Genomic DNA, 18,942 nt, shown 5'->3' on the forward strand with positions numbered 1-18,942 from the left:
CATGATCTCAAACCAAGTTGAGCACCAATGAATCACTTTCCAGCTAAGACCTTCAAAATATATACTTTCCTTTTGCCCGCTTACCTCTTCCCAGGAGGCAACTAATAGAAAGGGGTTAAACATGTCAAAGAATCTATTTATCATCCATTAAATGGTCTAAGAATAGGTTAGGACTAATGAGTACCTGGCCAATAGACTAAATAGTTGCCTTAGCTCTTTCTCTGTAGCGACACAAACAAACAAAACAGGGCCAAAAAAAAAAAAAAACAAACTGATTTAATGTGGTTCACACACCAATGTGATGTGCTATGTACACGGGCAAAGCTGAAGATGATTGCTATGTAATAGAAAAAGATTATGGTGGAGATCACTCAAGAGCACCAAAACTGCAGCAATAACTCTCACCCAGAAACCCTAACTCGAAAATCCTCAAACCTCACTTGTTTCATTTTCTAATACAACAAGACATGAAAAGCATATAAATACTCCTCCAAGCGGGTCAATCCATGGGGTCAGGTTGTACCATAGCCCTCCACTACCATCACAGACCTCATGGGGAAAAAAATTTCATTTGGGTCGCCATAAAAAATATCAAAATGGGTACAAGAATTTGAGACACACATAACAATTTAATTTGTTGAACTCCTACCCTGCTCATTTTTTTTCGCCACTTGCCCATCCTTCTTGGCATGACAAAGTTGCAAAATAAGAGCATGTCCATCCAAACCAGTTCCCTGTAAATCCCCGCACACATTTGTTACCGTTTCTACACATCAAATTCAATAAAAACCAAAAACAATTGAAAAAACCTTCCCATTTTCGATCAGGTGCTTCTTTATCCTGTTCATACTCTGGTTCTTCCTTTCTCCGCTTAGAATTGATTAGAAACTGATTATGGGGTTTTTATATGTGGCTAGTTAAGCTTTTTCACTATTTATACACTATTGAGCCAAACAAATTCATGTTAAATTTGCTATTGAATCCACGGGTTATATATTTCATAGATTTTATCTTTCGGACGAGGGAGAGAATGCCACTAGTCGAGTGAATCTTGCACTCGGACACACGAGCACGTAAAATTACCACCCCTCTTGTAATCTAAAACCACATCCATATTGGCAAGTGTGCTTTGGAAACAAGATAATCTGTTTGATTGCTTGCAGAAGGCAAATTTTTGCCCAAAAGTTGACGTGTGTTCATAGATTTCCCACTTTTTTATACTAAGTATTGCTGGTATTGGATACAACCATAGATTAGGCCTCCATATTGCTTTCCTAACCATTGCTAATAATAAATGGGGAGATGGTTCTCTCAGTAAGTGACATAAGGAGCACACCAATGAAGAGCGGTAAAACTGTACCATATATACGGGGAGAGAGGTCATTTTCATGTGGCCATGAGCCATGAAACCAAGCAGCATTCTTACACTCTGATCATTAGAATAGTCAATTTATTTTTTGATCCTAGACCTTAATCTAAGTGGTAACTCCTTATTTCTTCTTTCCCAAGAGGAAGATATACCAGCAAGGGTTGGGAAATCAGTACCCTCACAGTATTCAAATGGATATTGATGTATATCAAACCACTAAGAGTTAGATATTCCCAATAAGCAACTTTTAAGCGCACATTCAACAGCAGCCACAGCTCTTTGGGTGCAACACATGATGTCATGAGTAATCTACCAAAAAAAGATATGATGTCATGTGTACCAGCTGAGTCTGAGGGGGGAATTAAAGAAAGAGAGATAATCGACTATGCCAACGTAGAAGATGATTATAAGCTAAAATACATATGCTGAATTGCTCTCTTATATTGAAGAAATTGCATTATTTAGGTAATAAATAGTTATTCAATTGAACCCTCCAAACTACGTTCTCTACTAAATCTATGGTCCATCATTCTCTTCTGACAGACAGGCCTTACTAAAAGCTCATCAGCAGCAGCAATCCTAACCGGTCCTGACCTATGTGGCTCAAACAACTCATTCAATTCTGGGCAGCCACCAATGCCATGTGCTCAATCAAGTCCAACACCCGGTTACTGCATAAATCCAAGTGATAACTTTCATTTAGAATGTGCGCGCACAAGAGAGAGAGAGACAGAGACAGAGAGACAGAGAGACAGAGAGAGCACATACCTGTAACCCCACTCATTGTCATACCATGAAACAAGTTTCATGAATGAAGCACTCAGTCCAATTCCAGCTTTTGCATCAAATATGCTCGACCTGGAAGAAGAAAGCCCAACAAAATAAAGAAACCACAAAGGCAAACTACAAGACCCAATACATGGACTCAGCTTTATTCACCCAAAATTGGCCCTAAGTAGTATTGTTATTAGAAACTACATCTTCATCTGTGTATGATCATTGCAGAGAGATTATCCTACCTGGAGTCACCAACAAAATCATTAGAAACTACATCTTCATCTGTGTATCCAAGAATGCCTTTTAATGTTCCCTCTGATGCCCACCTGCAGTTACATGTGATGTTAGTTGTTAATGTGCAAGAAAAGTTTTAGATGGGGACTAGACATTAGCCAAAATATGGAGAAGGTATGAAACAGTCAAGGACAATACGGAAAGTTTTAGAAACAAACAGAGACAGAAAAGTTTACTATATTCAGAGACACGTGAAAGTAACATAAGGTTCACATACTTTATTGCTGCTTTTACGTCTTCATATGATGCACTCTTTTCAAGTCGACAAGTCAAGTCCACAACTGAAACATTTGGTGTTGGGACACGGAAGGCCATCCCAGTGAGTTTGCCATTGAGTTCTGGAAGAACTTTTCCAACAGCCTACAATTCCAAAAACAAAACCAGATCTTTCATACTTCCAAAGAAGACAAGGATTATTCTTTACTTTCTTTTTCCCTGGGTGTCAAGGAGTAACCATCATACCTTTGCTGCACCAGTGGAACTAGGGATGATATTCTGCGCAGCGCCACGGCCACCTCGCCAGTCCTTCATCGAAGGCCCATCTACAGTCTTCTGTGTTGCTGAACATGAAAAAAACACACTATATTACCACATTGCATCTACACTTCCACCCATGTGGAAAGGAATTTTGTGTGTGTGCACAAAGATATAGAGTTGGGAGCAGATCCTCCTTGTGTGTCTTTGGGTGTGGTTTGTGTTTCCTCTTTTTTTTTCTCTTCCTTTCTTTTTTGTTGGAGAGAGAGAGAGAGAGAGATAGACCTGTAGTTGCATGCACAGTTGTCATAAGAGCTTCAAGAATACCAAACTGCTCATGGACAACCTACAAGAATTTATGCCAGTAAATAATAGTAGAGAACCACTAACATAATGGAACACAGTCTGGGCACCATTCAAGGCAATAGAACCGCTTTTAAAAGTTTTATGTATGGTAATGCATGTGAAGTAGCAAGAACAGAACATTCACTATCAAATGAACTTTACTTGAAAGAACCAGATAAATGAAGTCAGACCTTGGCAAGAGGAGCAAGACAATTGGTAGTACAGCTAGCATTAGAAACAATGTTCATACTAGGCTTGTAAGTCTTCTCATTTACTCCAACAACGAACATAGGTGCATCAGCTGATGGAGCTGATATGACCACTTTCTTGGCTCCACCCTACATAACCAGAGAAATAAAATTGGTCAGCTAAAGGCTATGGTGTAAAGCACTGACCAGAAACAGCTGAATCTAAATCAAATGAGAACGAACCTTCAAATGAAATGCTGCCTTTTCCATTGTTGTGAAAACGCCAGACGACTCAACAACGTAATCGGCCCTGTAATCACCCCAGGGGATCTCTGATGGATCCCTGTAGATAGAAATGTTAACAAATCACAGCACTGATCCCCTTATAATTACATAAAGTAAGCCTAATATACATAGTATTATTTAATGTAATTCAAATTGTTGTCTGTGTTGCCTTGCTAAAAGAGAGCGGGGAAACCTGCAAGCAGATTAACAGCATGTCATTAAATAGAGGAGACCAATAACATTACCTTTTGCTGGTAACTTTAATCTGCTTCCCATTAATTTCCAAAGTAGAGTCATCTACAACCTTAATGGTTCCCTTGAACACACCATGTGTTGAATCATACTTGAACATGTAAGCCTGGAGAAAAGGAAGAAAGGCTGGTCATTGCAACTCATCACAAAAATACAAGGACCCTAGCAGCTAGTAAAGGTAAAAAACTATAACTAAAACATCTATTAAAAGGAAACCTCAAATGATAATCCAAAATTGTACAAAAGAGCGTCCGAGTGCATGAGGCTCCCACTACTGCATGGTCAGGGAGGGGGAAATGTACGCAGCCTTACCCCTGTTTCACAGAGAGGCTGTCTCCATGTTTCGAACCTGCAACCTGTTGGTTGCAATAGCGCAACTTAACCGTTGCGCCGAGGCTCGCCTTGGGTACATAGGCACACTTGGGCATGTAGGCATCACACAGGCACTTAAGCACTAAGGCACCACAAATAGGAACTTGGGCACATAGGCACAATTGGGATTTTTGCACCTGGGCGCGTAGGCACACGGGATTTTTGCACTTGGGCACATAAGCACATGGGATTTTTACATATTTCCCTAATGGAAAAGTCAACCAATGTGCAGACTATTCCAATGACATTCATCCATCTGTTTCTGTATTCATGATTTAACTAAGGTAATGCAAAGCAATTTAAATATAAGATAAATTGAGCTCAGACTTTAAGAATTTAAGTGTTGTAATATCTTTTTCACTACCAGGCCCAAACCTTGGTAAAGGAGGGAAGATTAGGGTTGGCAGCCAGCAATAACATAGATCCTAGAAATAGGAAATGTAAGCTTATAACTTAACAGATACTATAGCGAAATAGGAAAAGAAAGCTCATAACTTAATAGATACTATGGCTTCAATAGAAGGGAAAGGCAAAAGAGAATTCATATAGCCAAAACCAATCAGTTGGGATAACACTTAGTTGAGTTTAGTGTCTTGCAGGGATTAAAAACGAGGCAACATGAAACAAAGAGACTGAATTACAACAACCAAGCTCTAGGATCTGTTTTCATTCTTTGAAACCCCCCCCCCCCTTTTTATTTTTGAGAATCAACAATCAGAATTTAGAAGAGAAAACAAGCCATAGAACATTTATCAAACATGGAGAATTTCAAAAGCTAGGTTCTTCGTTTTCTTAATATACCCACAAATAATGGAAAAAGAATAATTCCTTAAGAGACTTAGACCTTCCTTTCTCTAAACGGTATAGATCAAGACCAGATTTTTTCCTGGAGTGGAAGACAGCATAAGACTTGCAACCGCAAAGTAATTACAAAATCCTCCAGAGGAAGGGGTTACAGCACTAAAGCAGAAGCATTCAAGAATCGAATTAATTAATTAAAAATACATAAATCATCAAGTATCATCATTGAAAATAGTGATTAATTTGAAAAACTAAGCAGTGTAATCACCAAAAGGACAGAAAGAAAATGACAAACAAAATTTCCTCACCATGTACTTTGCATCGATAAAGGGATCATTGAGAGCTACCACCTCAATATCATCCCTAGTTGTTGCTATACGCAAGACCAGCCTCCCAATGCGACCAAAACCTGCACAAATGATGAATATTTAATCCCTTGAAAAGCTTAAGAAATGCTCCATATTTTTTTTGGGTGAATAAATATGTATTGCCATACCCCAAGGGGGGGGGGCAGGGAAAAGAGAGAAAGGAAAATACAAGGGAAGAGGGGGGAGGGGAGAAACAAGCCGACCTACGCAGAGGTGGCAATAAAAAGGGAGGTCAGATCAAGACCCCAAAAAACTGCAATGTGCCTATTTCTAGGGGTGTCTCTGATAGCACGAAGAGGGATATGGCTGAGCTTGGAAGAGACCTCAAAGGAGATGGCTTTCCAAATCAGATCGAAGGATCGAGAGTTGGAAGTCCATCTCCTTATGTTACGCTCCATCCAAATGTGGTGGACAGCAGCGCCAAAGATTAGCTTGCCAATGATGTCGCAGATCGAGGTCCCTGAAAAGGACTTAGCCACCCAGGGCCATTCTCTGTCAAAAGGGAGGGGTCTTCTGCTACGGTGCCAAATGGATGAGAGGGCTTTTTTCCAGATGGTTGAGGTGAAAGGGCAGTCAAAGAAGAGGTGGGGGATGTCTTCGAGACCGTTCCAACAAAGGGAGCAGGTGGGGGAAACATGAATGTGACGGTGAATAAGGAAGGCTTGGGTTGGTAGGCAAAGGCGGAGGGCTCTCCAGGTGGTGAGGCTATGGCGGGGAATGTGGCCTTTGAACCAGACAAGGTTGTGCCAAGGGATAATGGGGGCGGAGTGGCGAATGAAGTTCCAAGCAGAGAAGGAGGTGAAGTGGCCATTGGGAGAGGCCAACCACAAAGGTTTGTCATCAGCATGGGGGGGGGGGAGGGGGAAAGGGGGGGGAGAGCAAGCCAAATCCGATCGACAATAGAGGGATTGAGAAGAGGGGGGGGGGGACACCAGGAAGCAGAGGAAATGAGAGTGGACAGGGGGGCATTTTTTGGGAAACCAGAGGACTAAATGCTCCATATTCATATTTCAAAGAACTACAAAATAACCAAATCTTAAGCCAACCTCTTTTCTCTTCTTTCCTTGTTTTCCCCCCCCCCCCCCCCTCTTTTCTCTTCTTTCCTTGTTTTCCCTCCCCCCCCCCCCTCCCTCCCTTTTTCTGGGCTGAGTTGGGATAGCCACCAACCCACCATAAGTCACTTTTTCAGCATGCAAATAATATGCTTTAATACAGTATTCGAACACTCTTGCTATTTTACATTTGTACATATGGATGTGTAATGCTGCTTGCCATGAGAACAAGTTCTACAATGAATATCTATTAAAGATCAGAAATTACAAAGAAAACCAAGATGCACCTTAAGTACATCCATTAACACCGTTTTGATAAACACTTCACTACATGGCTGTTTATCCAGGTGCTTCTGTAACTGTGAGGATTCAAGTATGGGAATGTCCTGAAAAGCACAACTGTCATCACTCGAAAACATAGACTAGTTTCGGTGATCTTTCAAACTCAGACAACTCCTCTTCGAAAAGGAAAGTTCTGGTAGTGTATTACATTGGTAAGAATAATAGGGTGCAGCTTTCAGTAGGCTTCAATATTCTATTCTGAAATAAAGAACTGCAATCTCCTTCAATGGCACAATGCTCTGTTTTTTCCAGTACCATAACCAAAGAGCAAAGCGGAATATCCAGTTAAACTTAATAGATAAATAGGAGTTTAAAATAATATTATCTTCGTTAAAGAATCAGAAAATCCAACTGATTTAAGCAACCAGGCCCAGAAAAGTCCTACCTATCTTCACAACTGTCGAACCCTCATAAAAATTAGTGCAAACAATTCAACTAAGGTTAGACTCAGTTGTTATCTTTCGATGGATTTTGCACCATTCAGCAGAGACTATGCCACTGCCTCTTATCTGAATGCCAAAAAAAAAAAGGGAATAAAACCATGACAATTGTATTCTTGTCCAGAACTAACCAAAATGCATGTTGTAAATCAGACATACAAAACATCATTTTGTAATGACAGGCACCATACTCTCCAAGATCGTGCAAGCATTAAACAACCATAGAGATCTTGGATGTCAGTTACCACGAGCATGGGCCAATTGTTCAGAATCCTTGACTGATTGATGCAAGCGGCCTAAAGCAAGCAGACAAAATCAGAACTGGATCCCCCATAACTGGAATAATTTGGAGGATCTCACTTGTTCAGTTCTCTACATGTGAAGGGGAAAAAAAAAAGTTCTCTACATGTGAAAGCTCTGTGGACCATTTTAGATTTGAGAATTAGAACAGAACCCAGGTTTTTCTCCTCTAGACTTCATTCTTTAGAGACTTGGATGCTATGGTTTTTTTTCTCGCATTTTGGGAGGACTTTTCATAACTGGTCAAAAAAGGTTTTGAAATCAAGACACCCACCCTTATTGCAAAAGCACAAAGGCTTCCATACCTTCCCCCCTCTCCCTCCCCCCCCCCCCCCTTTTTTTTTACTTCCAATGCCAGATTGCATTATATAAACAACTTATAAGGAACATAATTATTTTTTTTATAAGTATTATAATCACATAATTTTGAAATACAATCACCAAACTTACAAAAAACAGGGGCTAAAATTTTTCCATCTACTTTAAACAACAAACAAGATCATATAAACAAAAGGCTTCAGAAAGCATACCGTTGATTCCAACCTTTGTCTTGCCACTGCTTGGTGATTCTAAACCCACAAAAAAAGTGTAGAAAGAAAAGAAAATTAAAGCCTAAAACTTTCACAAGCCAAAGAGAACATTGCCTATAGAAATACAGAACTACTCTTACTACGAATTGTGGGAGGCATTTCCGTAGCTGTGGCTCTAATCGGCTGAATACTTCTGGCACTGCATTTCCTGTACCATTCAAAGTAGGAGATGAGCTTTTAGCCCCAAACTAAAACAGTTTGCTGAATAAGACATAAAGAAACAAAATGATGAATTCCTTAACTGTAAAGAAGATGATCCACAAGAAACATTGGTACCAAACAAGCTAGTCCGAAGACTGGCTGAATCCAGACTGTGATTCACGCTAACGCGAGATACCTGAGAAAGAAAAAAATCCCAAACAAAACATTGGGAAAGAAAAAAACAGATCAGAATAAAAGTAGACAAAGATCATTAACCTATTCATCCAAATCTTACTTTTCTCGTTCAGAAGAACGGATGAATCTAAAGCGACTCTTAAGTGCAAAAATATAGTAAAGTGGTACAGAGCAACCATATTTTTTCCAAGTATTTACAATAAAATTAAAATAAAGGAGGAATAAATCTAAATCTAAACGGCAACTTAATCGTAATAAATTACAGAAAGTCAAAAATTGAAACTTTGCAAGAAAGATGAACCACAGCACAAAAACGACCAAAAAAACACAGCTGAAACAACACAGCCAGAAACATCCAAAAGATCAAAGCTACTAATGATGACCTTGAAGAGTTCGGGGCCACGAACTGCAGAATCAAAGTGAGAAACCTCACACCGAGATCCTCCGATCATAGGAGCGGCAGAACTGATGATCGTTGAGAAAGCCATCGCCGATACCGGTTTGTCGAACAAATGAAGTTCGCAAAAAAAAAACCCCTAATTAGCGACGCAACCAAGAAGAAGAGATGGTGAAAGCTAAATAAATGGAGAAAAAAGGTGTCTTCTTGAGTGTAAGCGGAGATTCTTAAGCCCTTGAGAAATGAGAAGAGAGATCCAACCAGAAGGGTAGGTTGGTAGCTTGCTTCTCTCTATTTCTCTCGTACAGGAGTTTGGCGTTATGTGATGAACTGGCAATTGATGACAAGACTTTAGATTGCCACGTAGGATAGAAACAGACATTAAAAAACTATATTTCGCTTTGTCAGGAGACACATCATTATAGGGCTCCTTCCGGAACTGGACTAAGTGCTTGGTTTCAACGCAGATGTTCTCTCGTGATTAGGTGATTTTTGATGGTGAGGGGTTTCACGTTTTGTTGGGGGGAGACATAACGACACGTGTTTTTGGAAAAGGACCTACTCCTTCTCTTTGTGCCCGAAGTTATGACAACGATGTAAAATCACGTATATTAATAGTGTAGAACATAAGTTCTGGTACGTTAGATTTGGAGAGCATCGTGTTTAGTCGATATTGAGGGAGCTATGAGATACCTAAGTAACGAATATGAATTCTATAAAGTTTGTTTTGGATGCATTGCATTGGATCATTTTGGCGTTGCGTGTTGGGAAGTGATGGGGTAGGGGAATATATGCTTTAGTTCTTTTTGGTGAAAAATATATGCTTTAGTTGATGTACATGTGAGGAGTTCAATCATTAATAAGTTTCAAAATATATTGGAAAACGAAATGGGCTTTCCTTAAATTAGGTTTGGCCTGGGCTTTAGTTTCTTGGCCCTTTCACATAAAACCAAGGCCAGCTGACTTGGTGTTTTACCCGTCTCTGTCTCCTCTACAAATTCGGATATATATGACCTCTACCGAGTGGGGTCCATCATGGCTTATTTGAAAAAACCAAGGGCACCCACCCTGTTGGTAAGGATGCAAAAAGGCAGATCAATTCGATTGAACCAAAACCAATTGGACCGAATTGAAACTGACCAACTTCTTTATCTATGATACACTATATAAATACAGGGAGAAAGTTCTCGGTCCGGGAGTGTGGCCCATGCCAGCACTCCCGTGAGTCTATCTCTCTCCTCCCCATTTGAAAAGACATCTCTGCCCCCTTGTTTTGAGGAAGAGAGAGATAGATACATGGGAGTGTTGGGGTAGGCCACACTCCCGGACTCCCGGACAGAAAACTACTTCCCGTAAATAAATTATAAACATATACACACATCACTCACACTCTTTATTTTTTAATCCACCAATACCACCCGCATTCTTTATTTTTTAATTCATCCACACCACTCACACTTTTTATGGGTCTATCTTTTCTTGATTTAATATAACATGGTGAACAATATTTTTTAAGAATGATTAGTGTTGATGATGTTTCATTTTCTCTCTATTTTTAGTACATATAGGGACACAAATGGCAAAGTACAGGAGCAGCCAGGGTCAATCAAGGTCAACTTTGCCCTAAAATGGCAAGGGGCTACATGTCAATCGGGGTCAACCGGTTCAACTGACCCAATTAGGGTTAGGACTAGGTGGTTGCGTTAAGCTCCAAAAGGCTCGCTTGGGTGAGATATCCACCCAACCTAGGGCCGTCTAGGTCCGAGTAGAGTTAAGAGTACTTAGGGTTGGGTTGGGGTTTTAAAAAACCCGACCCAGCCTGACCTAGGGCTAGTCTAGGCCTGAGTTGAGTTAAGAGAATTTGGGGTTAGGTTGGGTTTTAAAAAACCCGGACCAACCCGGCCTATTGACACCCCTCCGCATAGGGGAGCATACGAACAAGGAGGGGGGCATACATACAAGCAGGGGGGACCGGGGCAAAGGAGTTATTTCTTGTGAGGAAGAGAGAGAGAGATAGAGAAAGAGGGTGCTAGTACATTTTCAATAGGTGGCTCAAGAAACAACCACTCATAGCTCCCCTTTGGTATAATAAAGAGGATCCAGCTCCTCTCCAGCGCACTTGTGCGCAGCACGGCGTGCAACGCACATCATGCGACTGGGGAGTTCCGATCCGCACGGTAGCACACATCCCTGTGCACTGGCGTGTGGATAGAGGCCTCCCCAGGCGCATGATGTGTGTTGCACACCGTGCCACGCGGGAGAGGAGCTCAATCCTAATAAAGAGGATGGTGGTATGGAGGTCATTACACAAGGAGAAGACAAAGATAGACATAGGGTCCAAGGGCATATATAGGGTATGATCCTGGATAGAAAACATTGTCCCGTAAAGTTATTACAACACAACAATTGTATCTTGAAGAGAATATTGAAATAGTATCAACTCCATAGGGTATCCTTCTTCTTAAGAGTCATACTGCATAACTTATCTGAACCCGTCCAAACTTCTATTGATCTATATCGCATTTTTACATTTACTTCGAGCCCCTAAAAAAGCACTTTGGCTTCAACTAAATACTTTGGGTTGTTATTTGCTAAACTTTCTCAGCTTTCTCAACTGTATGGTTCACTGTCTAATAGATTCCCCTTTATATTTTCTATTGTAAAACAAATACAATCTAATGTAGACTATTTTAATACTATTTACATATTAAAAAAAAAAAAATCTACAGAAGTAGTTTTCTATCCAGGAGTGTGGCCTACGCCAGCACTCCCATGAGTCTATTTCTCTCCTCCTTAAAACAAGGAGGCAGAGGTGTCTTTTCATATGAGGAGGAGAGAAATAGACTCATGGGAGTGCTGGCGGAGGACCCACTCCCGAACAAAGATCTTTTTCCCAAAAATCTAATACCATTTAATAGATAGGGGACCATTTGGGTATTAAATAGATAGGGGACCATTTGGATATTAGGTGGGCTATCTTTCCAAATATTACAAAACCAAACTTTAGCACGTATCCTTGGTAGTCCATGCTTAGAATATTTACATGTGTTTTTTGTTTTTTTTCCGTTGAAGAATATTTACATGTGACACAAATGATCAAGAGAATCTTTCTCCACCAGACACTTGCCCTAGCTCAACAAGCATGGTTTGCATGCTCTGTCTCTTTAAGATCCACTTCTTGCCCCTCAAAGCCTTTTCATGAATGGATTCTTAAGTGGGGAAAATTTCAGGATCATCTAAGAAAGAGCAATGGAATTTTTTCTCTGCATTTCCTGTACCATTCAAAGTAGGAGATGAGCTTTTAGCCCCAAACTAAAACAGTTTGCTGAATAAGACATAAAGAAACAAAATGATGAATTCCTTAACTGTAAAGAAGATGATCCACAAGAAACATTGGTACCAAACAAGCTAGTCCGAAGACTGGCTGAATCCAGACTGTGATTCACGCTAACGCGAGATACCTGAGAAAGAAAAAAATCCCAAACAAAACATTGGGAAAGAAAAAAACAGATCAGAATAAAAGTAGACAAAGATCATTAACCTATTCATCCAAATCTTACTTTTCTCGTTCAGAAGAACGGATGAATCTAAAGCGACTCTTAAGTGCAAAAATATAGTAAAGTGGTACAGAGCAACCATATTTTTTCCAAGTATTTACAATAAAATTAAAATAAAGGAGGAATAAATCTAAATCTAAACGGCAACTTAATCGTAATAAATTACAGAAAGTCAAAAATTGAAACTTTGCAAGAAAGATGAACCACAGCACAAAAACGACCAAAAAAACACAGCTGAAACAACACAGCCAGAAACATCCAAAAGATCAAAGCTACTAATGATGACCTTGAAGAGTTCGGGGCCACGAACTGCAGAATCAAAGTGAGAAACCTCACACCGAGATCCTCCGATCATAGGAGCGGCAGAACTGATGATCGTTGAGAAAGCCATCGCCGATACCGGTTTGTCGAACAAATGAAGTTCGCAAAAAAAAAAAAACCCCTAATTAGCGACGCAACCAAGAAGAAGAGATGGTGAAAGCTAAATAAATGGAGAAAAAAGGTGTCTTCTTGAGTGTAAGCGGAGATTCTTAAGCCCTTGAGAAATGAGAAGAGAGATCCAACCAGAAGGGTAGGTTGGTAGCTTGCTTCTCTCTATTTCTCTCGTACAGGAGTTTGGCGTTATGTGATGAACTGGCAATTGATGACAAGACTTTAGATTGCCACGTAGGATAGAAACAGACATTAAAAAACTATATTTCGCTTTGTCAGGAGACACATCATTATAGGGCTCCTTCCGGAACTGGACTAAGTGCTTGGTTTCAACGCAGATGTTCTCTCGTGATTAGGTGATTTTTGATGGTGAGGGGTTTCACGTTTTGTTGGGGGGAGACATAACGACACGTGTTTTTGGAAAAGGACCTACTCCTTCTCTTTGTGCCCGAAGTTATGACAACGATGTAAAATCACGTATATTAATAGTGTAGAACATAAGTTCTGGTACGTTAGATTTGGAGAGCATCGTGTTTAGTCGATATTGAGGGAGCTATGAGATACCTAAGTAACGAATATGAATTCTATAAAGTTTGTTTTGGATGCATTGCATTGGATCATTTTGGCGTTGCGTGTTGGGAAGTGATGGGGTAGGGGAATATATGCTTTAGTTCTTTTTGGTGAAAAATATATGCTTTAGTTGATGTACATGTGAGGAGTTCAATCATTAATAAGTTTCAAAATATATTGGAAAACGAAATGGGCTTTCCTTAAATTAGGTTTGGCCTGGGCTTTAGTTTCTTGGCCCTTTCACATAAAACCAAGGCCAGCTGACTTGGTGTTTTACCCGTCTCTGTCTCCTCTACAAATTCGGATATATATGACCTCTACCGAGTGGGGTCCATCATGGCTTATTTGAAAAAACCAAGGGCACCCACCCTGTTGGTAAGGATGCAAAAAGGCAGATCAATTCGATTGAACCAAAACCAATTGGACCGAATTGAAACTGACCAACTTCTTTATCTATGATACACTATATAAATACAGGGAGAAAGTTCTCGGTCCGGGAGTGTGGCCCATGCCAGCACTCCCGTGAGTCTATCTCTCTCCTCCCCATTTGAAAAGACATCTCTGCCCCCTTGTTTTGAGGAAGAGAGAGATAGATACATGGGAGTGTTGGGGTAGGCCACACTCCCGGACTCCCGGACAGAAAACTACTTCCCGTAAATAAATTATAAACATATACACACATCACTCACACTCTTTATTTTTTAATCCACCAATACCACCCGCATTCTTTATTTTTTAATTCATCCACACCACTCACACTTTTTATGGGTCTATCTTTTCTTGATTTAATATAACATGGTGAACAATATTTTTTAAGAATGATTAGTGTTGATGATGTTTCATTTTCTCTCTATTTTTAGTACATATAGGGACACAAATGGCAAAGTACAGGAGCAGCCAGGGTCAATCAAGGTCAACTTTGCCCTAAAATGGCAAGGGGCTACATGTCAATCAGGGTCAACCCGGTTCAACCCAGCCCAATTAGGGTTAGGACTAGGCTGGGTTGCGTTAAGCTCCAAAAGGCTCGCTTGGGCTGAGATATCCCAGCCCAACCTAGGGCCGGTCTAGGTCCGAGTAGAGTTAAGAGTACTTAGGGTTGGGTTGGGGTTTTAAAAAACCCGACCCAGCCTGACCTAGGGCTAGTCTAGGCCTGAGTTGAGTTAAGAGAATTTGGGGTTAGGTTGGGTTTTAAAAAACCGGGACCAACCCGGCCTATTGACACCCCTCCGCATAGGGGAGCATACGAACAAGGAGGGGGGCATACATACAAGCAGGGGGGACCGGGGCAAAGGAGTTATTTCTTGTGAGGAAGAGAGAGAGAGATAGAGAAAGAGGGTGCTAGTACATTTTCAATAGGTGGCTCAAGAAACAACCACTCATAGCTCCCCTTTGGTATAATAAAGAGGATCCAGCTCCTCTCCAGCGCACTTGTGCAGAAGACGGCGTGCAACGCACATCATGCGGCCCGGGAGTTCCGATCCGCACGGTAGCACACATCCCTGTGCACTGGCGTGTGGATAGAGGCCTCCCCAGGCGCATGATGTGTGTTGCACACCGTGCCACGCGGGAGAGGAGCTCAATCCTAATAAAGAGGATGGTGGTATGGAGGTCATTACACAAGGAGAAGACAAAGATAGACATAGGGTCCAAGGGCATATATAGGGTATGATCCTGGATAGAAAACATTGTCCCGTAAAGTTATTACAACACAACAATTGTATCTTGAAGAGAATATTGAAATAGTATCAACTCCATAGGGTATCCTTCTTCTTAAGAGTCATACTGCATAACTTATCTGAACCCGTCCAAACTTCTATTGATCTATATCGCATTTTTACATTTACTTCGAGCCCCTAAAAAAGCACTTTGGCTTCAACTAAATACTTTGGGTTGTTATTTGCTAAACTTTCTCAGCTTTCTCAACTGTATGGTTCACTGTCTAATAGATTCCCCTTTATATTTTCTATTGTAAAACAAATACAATCTAATGTAGACTATTTTAATACTATTTACATATTAAAAAAAAAAAATCTAGAAGTAGTTTTATCCAGGGAGTGTGGCTCTACGCCAAGACTCCATGAGTATTTCTCTCCTCCTTAAAACAAGGAGGCGAGAGGTGTCTTTTCATATGAGGAGGAGAGAAATAGACTCATGGGAGTGCTGGCGTAGGACCCACTCCCGAACAAAGATCTTTTTCCCAAAAATCTAATACCATTTAATAGATAGGGGACCATTTGGGTATTAAATAGATAGGGGACCATTTGGATATTAGGTGGGCTATCTTTCCAAATATTACAAAACCAAACTTTAGCACGTATCCTTGGTAGTCCATGCTTAGAATATTTACATGTGTTTTTTGTTTTTTTTCCGTTGAAGAATATTTACATGTGACACAAATGATCAAGAGAATCTTTCTCCACCAGACACTTGCCCTAGCTCAACAAGCATGGTTTGCATGCTCTGTCTCTTTAAGATCCACTTCTTGCCCCTCAAAGCCTTTTCATGAATGGATTCTTAAGTGGGGAAAATTTCAGGATCATCTAAGAAAGAGCAATGGAATTTTTTCTCGGCCCATGCTACTATTGTTTGGGAGATTTGGAAGTATTGGATCCGGCTCCTCTCCAGCGCACTTGTGCACCAGACGGTATCCAGCACACATCGTGTGGCTGGGGAGCTCCGATCCACACCGCTGCATACATCCTAGTGCAGTGGCATGTGGATCGAGTCCTCCCTAGCCGGACGATGTGCGCTAGACATCATCCCACGCGGGAGATGAGCTCAATCCATAGTTGAATGTTAGAGTGTCTCGAGTAACCCTACCGCCATTTAGATCTTGGATCTCTATGGTTGATCGTTATGGGGAGTAGACTTTGTCCCTTATTCAAGGATGTCTGATTCGCAATCAAATTTGGGCAGTCAGAGGAACCAGTAGAGACTTCTATCCTCTTCTCCGATGCAACTTTATCTGATTCGTTGCCAGCTATGAGTATTAGATACTTTGCAATGGATTTAGTTCATGATAATGAATACCGATATGGATATGTATTGATCATATCAGGTTGTATCGACTTGGTATATCGAAATATCAATTTTTTTTTTTCATAAAAAGAGATTATATATGTACTAGATTGGCTGATCTGTATCCATCAAGCATGGTATCGGTCACAACCGATCTGATATCAATTTCTAAACCATGCATGCTTGTAAATTAATTTTAGAAAAGGGAGATTATATTGTTTATGGTTTCTATGTAATTTTGTTGGTGACTGTTGGGTAATAATTTTTACCACATGGCATATCAATTAGGAGGCGCCCCAACTTTTGTGGATCTAGAAACTCAAAACTACTTGCTCACTTTCAAATTTTTTAAAAAATAATTAAAAATAAATAAATAACTGCATGAAATGCAATGAATTTGCAAGGAACAGCTCAAGAAACTGAGGTTCGATGGATCCAACAAGGACTCAATAGAAAAAAGATGCTTTGGAATTGACCCCTAACCAATTTAGTCTTTTCCTATCCATCCAATTGTGAAAATTATTACACTATCCTTCCACATGGCACAATTAGATGATCTATACTAGGGGTGTCAATGGGCCGGTTCGGGCCAGTTTTGGTTCGGGCTTTTCGGTTTCGGTGTGACTTTTATAGAAATCGAAATCAAACCATTAAGAAATGTTCGGTTTCGGTGCGGTTTGGCTTCGTGTCGGTTTCGATTTATGATAACGGGTTGATATCGGTTTGGATTCGGTTTGATACCGGTTTTATATGACTAGTAAGGTCCGGTTAGTGCTAATTTTTCTTCTCTTTCTCTTTTAAGTACATAAAATATTTCAAATACAATGCATTTTTGTATCCTATGTCATATGGCCTATGGATACAATTGGTTGGGTAATCACTAACAAAGGATATGAGATAAAGTGAGAAACTATCACAACACATTTAGGGGGCAATGGGGCATTAGGCATTTATTGATTTACTTATTTATCGGGTTAGGTCGGTTCGGTTTGGGTTCGGGCTACCGGTGCACCGTCAGCCCAAACCAAACCAAACCGTTTGCCTCTCTGGATCCACAAACCGAACCCGAACCATTAAGAGTTCGATCCAATGTGGTCCGGGCTGGTTCGGGCCGGTTTCATCGGTTCGGATTGGGTATTGACACCCCTAATCTATACAAACAACCTTTCTATGCAGATCATACAAAGAACTTTTTGCCTTTCGTTTATATTGGAATGCCAACATATTTTCTCGCCTCCAACCTTTTCCATATTGTGGACTCAACATATTCGTTTTCACATTCACCATTTGGATAAGCTTTCTTGAACAGTCTAACATTCTAACTACCGACTGGATTATTTGTAATTTGAGGATTAGGCGATTAACCATGTGTCAAATTTCAGACATAGATTCAATCAAATAGACAAATACTCTCCCATGTATGTTCATGCATCTTTGAATAATTTTTACTTATCCATGTATGTTAATACACCCTCCTATAATCCATACATATTTATTTTACCATTTTGACAAAATTTGTTTGAATTGAAACTTAATATCTGATCTACCATGTGAAAGATATTTAGGTCAAACAAACCGTGAAGAAGACCTTTGTCACTTTGTACATGAACTGTTTTTTTAATTTCACTTAGAACCTAATCCCATGTAGTATTTAGTCTGCTAAATAATTACTATCTCTTCAGGTTCTTAAAAGGACAAAGTACATTAAGCACTATAAAGTGCAATTCAGATTGTCTACGGTGCAGCTGCCCATAGTGGCATGTGCAACGTAGACTGAGCTGCACACCCAATGACCATCTTACCCCCACTTGGGCAAGAAGTTTGGATAAGGGTAAGATGGTCTTTGCATGCGCGACTTAATCTACTCCGCTGATGCCGCTAAGGGCAGCACACCATAGAAGATATGGATCCTATAAAGTGAGCCTTTACTAATTACGTATAAAGCATTCTCGCAACGTCAACATCAAACCAAATGTGTGTTAGATATAAGAGAGAGAGACAGACGGGTAGCCAAGTAGGTAATGTCACGTGTTGAGAACAAAAGAGAACAATTACTTGGATCTTTAAAATATACCCTTTAGATGCGCCAGCCAAGAGATAAGGAAAAAGCATCTTAAGAATATTCCCAATAAGGCTTATTTAATTTTCACTTTCACGTCAGAGAATGGATATCAGAATCTACTATATGAGTTGTATGGTAGGATGATGTAGATATTTTGGATGTTGTCATGGTTTTAGTGTACGGTATCAGAACAGGTATCGATAACTTGTAAAATTGATATGATACTAATATGATATTGGTCTAGATCAATCATATCAGACAAAATTATCCATGAATCTCCTTAAAAAATGAGTTTTTTGACCATTTACTCCTTGCCTGTAC

General features: G+C 40.2%; 1 protein-coding gene across 2 annotated transcripts; it reads right to left on the reverse strand.

Moving 5' to 3' along the window:
* Positions 1–1,775: 1,775 nt before the first annotated feature.
* Positions 1,776–13,002, reverse strand: LOC122640592 (glyceraldehyde-3-phosphate dehydrogenase GAPCP1, chloroplastic-like). Of its 2 annotated transcripts, none has more exons than XM_043833813.1 (14): positions 12,826–13,002; positions 12,349–12,443; positions 8,330–8,397; positions 8,190–8,228; positions 5,466–5,566; positions 3,978–4,090; positions 3,691–3,790; positions 3,451–3,597; positions 3,200–3,260; positions 2,903–3,000; positions 2,658–2,800; positions 2,389–2,472; positions 2,138–2,227; positions 1,776–2,040 (listed from the first exon to the last, which is right to left on the reverse strand). In XM_043833813.1, the coding sequence occupies exons 1-14, from the start codon at positions 12,928–12,930 to the stop codon at positions 1,986–1,988; spliced, it is 1,299 nt and encodes a 432-aa protein (XP_043689748.1). In that variant the 5' UTR covers positions 12,931–13,002; the 3' UTR covers positions 1,776–1,985. The 2 variants fall into 2 exon arrangements, with proteins under 2 accessions (XP_043689748.1, XP_043689747.1); XM_043833812.1 differs by lacking the exons at positions 12,349–12,443; positions 12,826–13,002 and adding exons at positions 8,492–8,586; positions 8,969–9,140.
* Between the last annotated feature and the right edge of the window lie 5,940 nt (positions 13,003–18,942).

Source organism: Telopea speciosissima, chromosome 9, assembly GCF_018873765.1.
Source record: "Telopea speciosissima isolate NSW1024214 ecotype Mountain lineage chromosome 9, Tspe_v1, whole genome shotgun sequence".
Taxonomy (NCBI): domain Eukaryota; kingdom Viridiplantae; phylum Streptophyta; class Magnoliopsida; order Proteales; family Proteaceae; genus Telopea; species Telopea speciosissima.

Coding starts and splice junctions, on each gene's coding strand:
- LOC122640592 (XM_043833813.1), bottom strand. CDS start 12,930: ATGGCTTTCTCAACGATCATCAGTTCTGCCGCTCCTATGATCGGAGGA. Junction 12,444..12,825: donor GTGGCCCCGAACTCTTCAAG/GTCATCATTAGT, acceptor TTTCTTTCTCAG/GTATCTCGCGTTAGCGTGAA. Junction 2,473..2,657: donor GACGTAAAAGCAGCAATAAA/GTATGTGAACCT, acceptor ATGTAACTGCAG/GTGGGCATCAGAGGGAACAT.